The sequence below is a fragment of the Micrasema longulum genome, unplaced genomic scaffold (assembly GCF_059751315.1).
Source record: "Micrasema longulum isolate JH-2025_06_02 unplaced genomic scaffold, ASM5975131v1 h1tg001268l, whole genome shotgun sequence".
NCBI classification, from domain to species: domain Eukaryota; kingdom Metazoa; phylum Arthropoda; class Insecta; order Trichoptera; family Brachycentridae; genus Micrasema; species Micrasema longulum.
The window spans coordinates 306,073-315,197 of NW_028278455.1; the positions used below are offsets into that span (position 1 = coordinate 306,073).

Here is a 9,125-nt window from a genome sequence, read left to right on the forward strand (position 1 = left end):
TCCGCTTCTTCCAGCAGTTTACCGGTGAATTGTTATAGAATATCTCTAGATTGGATATACCTTAACAGATTGCCGAGATAATAAAACTCAAACGGTCATGGATATTAAATTTAAATTCCACCGAGTGACAGAAGGTAATGCTAAGTGCCAAATAGTGTGTATATATTTTTCACAGTAATATTAAAATTATCAAGATATATCCATACAGTCTAACTAATATAGCGGTTATGTTTCCTCTAGATGCGAAATAATGCGAGAAATGTTATATTAATCATAAATAAAAACATAATGTACAGTTTTAATGCATTTTATTGAAATATAAAATACATTTTAATGACATTGATGTAAACAAACATGATGTAGACAATGCATTGTGCATTTGGTTTGATTGGTGCTCATTTCCATCAAGAAATAACAAATCCACAAACTTCTTTAAGCGCCGGACATGTCTGATCTATGTAGGATCAACAAGAGACTTACTGAGAAGCATTTTATGATTTGACAGATGTCTCCCTAATGGTTCACGGAAGCAATCTTCCATATTCAATAAAGAATGTACTCTTTCTAATATTATCCCAGGCCTTATTGCAGTACTGGAGCCAAGTACGTTCAGTTAGTTGTACATTAGTAATTTGGTTTCTAGTGACACCGAAAACTTGCCACCTCAGCCTTTTGGCTAATTCTTCTATTGTAGGGTGACCTCGGTAGATACCGCTAATTTCTGAAATACATTTTAAATAATTGAACTTGTACACATTTAAACATTGATACTGATAGCATTTTACAAATTAGGATGTTTTGTATGGTAAACAAAGATTAGTAACGTTTTAGACAGTTTTAAAATATTGAAGATGTCTACAAGTCACATCTGCTCGGTGAAAGTTTTTGCGATGACATCCAAAAATTTTCCAAAAAATGAAAAAGAACATTACATTATAAGAATGGTCATGAAAATGTAAAAAAAGAAGCGCATCATCTTGTAAATTATCAAAAATGTACAAACTTCCATATAAAAGCAGATGACAAGTAAAAGGTTTTTCCGTAAAAAATTGCTCAGAGACATTAGCGTCTTTACTCAATGGACAACTTGATATTCCAAAACATCATTATGTGACTTGTTTATAATCTAAATTATTAAATAAATATTTGTATACATTTATAATATAATACCTAACTACCATGCATTGGAAAAATAATTTCACTAATAGTTAGCCTAAGAAGAGCACTCGTCTAGGTAAAGGGCAATATAAAATAAATTTATGGCTATATAATATACCCAATTATGTTTTTTGCACAAGAAATATTTTCCAGAGACTACCATGCAAATAACTGTATAAAATTGAAGATAGGTTCCACTATATAAATCTCTGGAAATATTAAATGGCGGCATATGAGGTATATCCTGAAAGTATGTTCCGTTTGACAGATCAAAGAAAACACATAAATATTCAGAAAAAAAAATATTGTGAAAAATCTTTAGACCTTAAACTATCTTTTTACATAATCCCACCATTTTATAGGCGCTTGTCATAGTGCGACACAAGCTTTTATATTTCTTCTTCGTAAAAAGGTGCCTCCCTCTTCATAAAAGGGGATGCCAACTTCTTTCGTAGTCGTGCACATTATCACGACCTTCATAGAACTGCCACACCCATATTCTAACCATTGAATCATTTATCACATGTTCTCCGTACACCTCTGTGGACTGATTACATACTCACAAGCGTCGGGTTTTTCAATTTTATTTGACATTTCAAACAAAGTGTACACAACAGTCAGCTACTCATAATTGCATCAATTCCTTCTCAATAGGTCAGGGTAAGTACCACGCATGCGCTTAATTGCGATCGCAGCGCTGCGATAGCAAGAAATACAAATGGAACTTGCTATCTAGATATACCTTGTATTTACAAATGTTAATAATAATATCTTGTCTTTGTTTCATTCCACTGATTTTGAAATGCAAATTTTGCAAAAAACATACACTATAAAGTTGTTTTTCTCAATTCTCAATGTGCCATAAGTTATTTAAAAACCGTGGAAACAAGTGTATACTATCATTGTAAATAAATAAATAAAAATATACCATTGAAACTCTTACCATTGTTTTCATCAACTGAAGGCAGAAGAAATAGATTAACAGGATTTCCACATCTCTTGGAGTTTAAATTGTGAAACAACCCATCTATAGATGTAGAATCATCATTTGAATCTAGATCGTACATGTACATTCCACTTTCAATATGCATTTTTGACTTATGGAAGGCTTTCCGGTATAATTCCTGCATCATACTGATGGACGTCGGTTTAAAATCTTCAGCAGAGCATTTGTTATGGAGAAATAGTAAGTGTGGGTAGTATTCACGATGTACTTGTGAGTCTCCAGAGTCAGATAAAGAAGAAGAATTGGAACTTAGATGGTTAGATGTAGGATTTGGATTAGAAGCCGCTGGGATTGCTGGTTTTACCATTTCTGCTGACTGGATAAATCTAGAATTAAAAAATATTGTTAAAAAAAATTTAGATATCCAGCTTTAGACATTGAAGCCTTTGCTGCTCATCTAGTAGTCTGGTTCCTCGACGACCTAGGCTTAGAGTTTTTAAAGAAAGGGGACTCATCACAATAGACCTTCGCTGGCAACAGCGAGGTCATAAAGAAGGTAGAGGCAAGCCATCAAAAGAATGCCAATATGTATTTGAGAACTGCGCACAATCTGCATTTGTCGACCGGAATAGAACACTCACAAAATGTTTCTTAACATTTCAAACAGTTAATATAATTCTTCTTCTTCTTGGTTTAGATCAGTTGATCTGTTATCGGTGACAGTTACAGGGTGACTCCTGAGACGTTTAGTTCCAGCTGGGATTTCGTGAGCCACGGTATAAGAGATTCTGGAGCTGTCTATTCTATTGATGTGATCTCTCCAGAATCTTCTCCTTGTTCCGCTCCATCACAAGTTGATTTTATTTCTTTATTCCGAATTCGGTCCCTTAGGGTTTTCCCTGTGATCGCCCTTGGTACTTTCATCTTTGATATTGTGAGTTAATTTTTTGTTCTTACCGTATCTACCGTTGTCTCTAGTGGAAGCGTCATGATTGGTCTGACCGGACGATATATCTGAACCTTTTCTTTCAATCCGCATGTGTTTATTGTGCTATACAACATTTCTCAAGCAGATGTTGGCTTTATTAGTTTATTTTATATCATTAATAACAATAATTTCCTTAATAAAGGATAAATATAATTATAAAATCGATTATTAACAATTGCATGTATAATAAGTATCCTTGTTGAATTTGCCAAATAAATTAAAATGTTAAAACAGATTGACAAAGGCAAAATGTGCGCAGATCTAAAATAGTTAATGGCATTTATTATCTGGTTTACTTTTAAGTAAAAGAGCAATATTTGAGTGACATGTGAACAATGCTAATTAAATTTTGGACACTATACAGTCTTCCTTGGACTCTTCAATTGTTTTTCTTCATACAGTATGATAATCGGTGGCCTCTGTGGTGTAATGGCTAAGACACTTGACTCACAAAGGCTCCAGGTTCAATTCCCGGTGAGAACACTAAAATTAAATGTGATTTTTCTCAAGCCTGAGTGTTCTGTGGTGTAATTTAGCATTGTGATTGGGTCTCCTGGCCCGTTCTGATGTTATTTTCTTTAAATAAAGAATATATAATAATAGAATGATACCTTAGCATGTTGACATCAGTAAACCAATCTTGCACTAATATGACGACATGGCAGACTGCGAGTAGTAGAGCTGCCGCTTCTAAGCCTGCGCCACCTCCCGCGGGCCTGCCCCCTCCCGGTACCCCCGGAGGGCCCCCCGTCCTGGAGAGGCCGCAGCCTCCAGACGCAGCAGTGTCAAGGAAAATTATGCGGGAGTCGGAAACGTAAACATCAATTCCTAAAACCACAAATACATACATAAAGTATAGGTTATTCAAAATGATCAATATTGCATGGGGATAAATAAATACCCCCCTCATCCCTCAACTCACACCTTCACAAAATCAAAATACTACATGGCACAAAGACTTGACTGATTATCTCCATATGTTTTTATATACGCCTCCATTTCTCCTTTAATGATACTAAGTAGAAACTGTTAAAATTAAAAAGTAGGACGATATCTATAAATTACTGACTGTTATTTTGATAAGAAAGCTTGTGCAGCTTCGAAACTGGTTGGTAATAAAATATAAAGTAAAAAGGTTAAAAGTAAAGTTGATTTATTTTAATTCAATAAATACCTGTTGTGCACGATTCTCCTCTCTCGATCTGTTCCATATTTTGACATTTAAACACCATGGAATCATCCAAAGACATGTCAGTATCATCTTTTTTAATCGAGGATTCTATGTTGAGAGATTTCAATTCATCATCTAGAGATTTGTATCCAGAAGCTTCGACATGGCTGAAGTTATCTGACTCCCCCAAATTTGAATTATAGTTGTCATCGATGTGGGATTTCAGAATTTTTTCTCCAATATTAGATACATTATGGCTGTGGGCTAGTATGTTGAGAATTGTAGATTTTCCAACACCTTGAGAACCTACGACATTAGCAAAAACGAAAGGTAAAAAAATAAGGTTTTCGTATTTAAATTTAGTTTTTTTTCTTCAATATGCTAAATTAATGGTTTGACTGTAAAATCATTGCATGTGAAAATGGTATCAAACGCAATTTTTTTTTATTTTTATTAAAAATAAAATCTTTGGAAGCCGCAAGCTAAGGCAGACCAGATCTTGTCTTGATCTTGTACCTGAATGTACTATATGGATATGTGTTTAGAATGGATTAAATCCGTTAATAAATAAAAGTGCCTTGATGTTTATTTATTAAATGTTATCAAACCAAGAGTTTTATACTTTGTATCACGATCATTTAATATATTTTTATTGGATTTTGAGTTTTGTCGTACCTATTACTCCAACGACTAGGAATCCAGTGTTCGAATCTTGCAAATATTCAGCCACAGCTGTATTGAATTCATGATTTTCATCTATTAATTTCATGGGATGTGGCATAGGAGTAGGTTGAATAAGCAAATTCACTTCAGGAACTAAAACAATTACAAAAAAAAGATAATTATCATTCAAGGCATGTGTGGTGGTTGGAAGAAATTGGTCTTAATTCATAGGCAATGAAAAATGAGGAAATCATACAATTTTGCCATTTTAATACAATGTTTTTTAAAAATCACACAATAAAAAAACATACATTGGATAAAATTTTTTTTTTTTAAAGATAATCCTGTTAAATTAATTCTATCCTAATTTATTTTTACAGTAATAACTAAATATCACATTGTTGAGAGCTAATAAGTCAAGTGTTTTTGTCATTTTATTATTTATTTTTTATTTTTATTTTTTTTTTTATTTTTTCTTTCTGTTGACGCCCATGGGGCTTTTACATTAAACATACTATATAATAAGAAAAAGTTACACATTAAACATAATTAACATTTTATCAAATATAAAAATTAAAAAAAAAAATATTTTTTAAATTTAAAAATAAAGTTACATAGTTAACATAATACACTATTAGGACATAATAATACATACATTATATTATGTTTATAATATAAGGCATAGTAGGATTAAAATAAAATATAATTATTATTATTACATGTTCTTTTAATGACAGGAAGTTTGAAGTGAGATGGATACGATCTTTAAAATTACACAGGAGTGGACCAAAGGAAATATTGTTTGTTCGGTTAATTAAAAAAATTAATTCATCCGCCTTTTTTAATTTCTAAGATTTCCAAGTTGTCTTATTTTAATATTTTATTTTCAACATGAAGAACTTTTAATCCAGGTCATTGATGATTATGATTATTTTCTATCAGATGGTTTGCAAATTCAGAAAAATTATTATTATTTAGGCACCTTAAGTGTTTTTTTACTCTAATATTAAAGTTTCTTTTAGTTTTTGCAATGTAGATTGAATGGCAAAGTTCTGTTTGGGAAATAGGCCCAGAACCCTGGACGAGCATTTTTGACTTGATGGCTACGCTCAGGTAAAAACCATGATAAAGGCAATTGAATGGAGACAAGTCCGCCTCGTAGTGAAATGGTTGGCGCATTCACCTACCTCGTTTAGGTCCCAGGGATGTTTCCTGGGATGGTCGACATGAAATATAAGACATGAAAGATATCTCGCTGTCTTTGGAGTAGATGATCGAGATACCCTACATTCAATTTAACAATGCAGTACCCTTTGCACCATCAGGTGTGAATAAGGGTCTAATAATGAGGTTCAATGTTAATTGATTTTCTTCTACCTGATAATCTTAGGGAGACCAAAGAGTCACTAAACGTCATTGGTAAAAGTAGCGATCGAGATTTACAAACATCCTGACAGTATAAACACAGATGATACGCTGTGATTTAAATCATCCCGGTACTCAGTTATAAAGAAATCACATAAAAGTGTACACTGTGAAACGTCACAGATTTCAAATAAACAAGTTGCAACATTACATATATCGTGATCGTAGAATGACAAGTGAGTTTGATCTTAAAAAGGTTTCGTAAGGGCTTAATATTCCTAGCATTGAATTATAATATACCACGCGTAGAACCAAGTTTGTATGCATCGTACTGTGTCCAAAAGTCCCCCCTCTACCTGACATCCCGCCTGCGCGCATGTGTGAAGTGGCCCTGTAATGTTGCCAGACCATGAACAATGCACACAAATATAAGATAATTTTATGTTATGTTATATTTTACAGCAAAAAATATTTTACTGACTGGACTATTACAAAAAAGGTACTTTTATTAGGCAAACATAAAAAATCATTAAATAATAAATTACTTCAGTAAATTAATACTGTTTAAAATTACACTAAGGCTTATTAATAGAAACCCGGGTAAAAAATTAGACTACCCTGGCAATACTAACAAAATGTCTACGTACTTTTATTTAACAATCTGACAGATGGTAAAAGAAACGAATTCTTAAATAGTATTACATGTGAATTTGCTTCTTACACATAAAATGTGAACCTACCGTATTCCCTTTTAATCCCAGCAGTATTTTGACACTTGCAAACGACACAACACGGCATAATTTAATATTAATTGGCAGTTGCGTACTAAACGATGTCTACAGAATACCTAATAGCCAAAACATAAAACTACTCATTTGTGAGTAGTTTAGTCGGATTCAGTTTTTGATGTGTGTATGTGTTATGGTTTCTGGACTATTTCAATTCTATGATTCCAGGTTTGAAAAAAAATATATATGTAACTAACCCAAGTCCCAAAGGATATATTTTTGTACTTGTTGAGTTGTGACATAGAGTGAAAATACAATTTTTACCGCTCTAAAGTTGAAGAAAATCACATGTGTCGTCGTTCTACGATCGTGACGATATATCTACACAAATAACCTTAACACTGATCATGGATGTTGTAATGCGATCCGAATCGTCGGAAGAGTACGAACGACACACAGCATAATAACCCATAAAAACTCACTGTGCATTTATAAATATTAAACAAATGAAAATAATAACAGTATTAGTTCAGTACTTGGCGGTTTTTTCTTGTCTTTGTGTTCATTCTGAGCTATCTTGGTTGGGTGAATGATCTGTGTTTCTATTTCTACGTCAGTCTCGGCGGCCTTCTTAGGGCTGTGTGGCCTGGCACTTTCGGCCTCTTTGGCGGCTGAAGGCTCCCGAGCCTTGATAAGGATCACCGGTTGCGGCTGCTTCTCCTTTTCTGCCAACACACCCCTTTCCCTCTGCAGCTTGTCCCTTTCCGACTCGCGATCATTCTTTACAAGGATTACGGGCCGTCGAATTGTGGGCTCTTTTTCCTGGATGTAAATTTTATAATTTTTATAAGAATAGATAATTTTTTTTAAAATTCCAATCAGTCCAGATTGACTGAGCAATTTCTACTTGGACTGAGTATTATATATGATCGATTTACACATATATTTACCTTGGGAGATGGAAAAAACTTCTTTTTTCCTCTATTTTTGTCGTATTCAGACATTTTATTACCACTCAATTTAAAACTTCGTTATAAAAAAGAACTACATATTTATGTTAAATTAATGTGGAGTAGTTATTTGCGAAAAACATTAACCGTAAGGATAAGGAATTCTGAAACTCGATTTAAACAAACTTGAAACGTCAAAATTTTGACAATTTCCAAGTTCCAATAGTTTCTTCTTCTTTTACTTGTTTGGTGGCTACGCTGCTTCTACCACAATAATATTTTTTATTATATTATAAGTAGGTATGTAGATGGTAATAGTTTCAGGCAGTGCAGTGCTCCGTTTTTTAAACTCTGTATATATAAAAATGAATCGCCGTGTTGTGTGTCGCAAAAACTCGAAAATGGCTTGACAGATTTACGTGCGATTTTTTGTAAAATTTTCTAATTTACGTACTCGAGGTTTGCAAATAATAATATCTCCAATATATTGAGTAGAAAAAACGTAAGAAGCACACATGTGTTTTCATCGATTTTCCAGGGTTGCATTCGACTGAAATGCTCATTCCAAAAAAAATTTAGAATGTTGTTTTTTTGTAAATTATAAATGTTTCTATTTTAACGTTTACAAACATCAATTAGTTTTAATGGATACTGAATTGATTAAGTTCCTAACAATTTCTTGATTTTTGATAATGTTTAAAAACTTTTAACCGACATTCGAGACATTTTTGGAAAATGAATTCTTACCCAGAATGCACTATTGCCGGTAAGGAGCTTAAAGTTTGACATTTGCAAAAATAATTATTTATTTGAAAAAATATTATTTCATATTTTGGAATTCAACCACAAACAAGTACCAAGGTACCTTTGTAATTAAATCCAATATTTGAATATTAAAAATGTTCAGTTTTGGAATTCAATCATAAACAAGTACTTTCATAATCATAAACATAAACAAGGAATAATCATAAACAAGGAATTCAATCATAAACAGTTTTTCAAGGCCAGATCGCCAAACTTTAGAAGAACATTCCTCACGGTAAGCTTTGAAAAAATCCTATTTTTTTTCCAAAAAGTCATAAAAAAAAAATAAAAAAAATCGTAATCTCAAAATGTACTAAATCCTTAATTTCTCAGACAAGCATTCCCTCCACAA

General features: G+C 32.9%; 1 protein-coding gene across 2 annotated transcripts; it reads right to left on the reverse strand.

Annotated features, from left to right (window-relative positions):
- Positions 1-291: 291 nt before the first annotated feature.
- LOC148276144 (nonsense-mediated mRNA decay factor SMG9-like) lies at positions 292-8,240 on the reverse strand. 2 transcript variants are annotated; one of them, XM_088234709.1, is made up of 7 exons: positions 7,970-8,240; positions 7,556-7,841; positions 4,939-5,079; positions 4,267-4,569; positions 3,704-3,920; positions 2,102-2,490; positions 292-721 (listed from the first exon to the last, which is right to left on the reverse strand). In XM_088234709.1, the coding sequence occupies exons 1-7, from the start codon at positions 8,021-8,023 to the stop codon at positions 522-524; spliced, it is 1,590 nt and encodes a 529-aa protein (XP_088090835.1). In that variant the 5' UTR covers positions 8,024-8,240; the 3' UTR covers positions 292-521. The 2 variants fall into 2 exon arrangements, with proteins under 2 accessions (XP_088090835.1, XP_088090836.1); XM_088234710.1 differs by lacking the exon at positions 7,556-7,841.
- Positions 8,241-9,125: the final 885 nt, after the last annotated feature.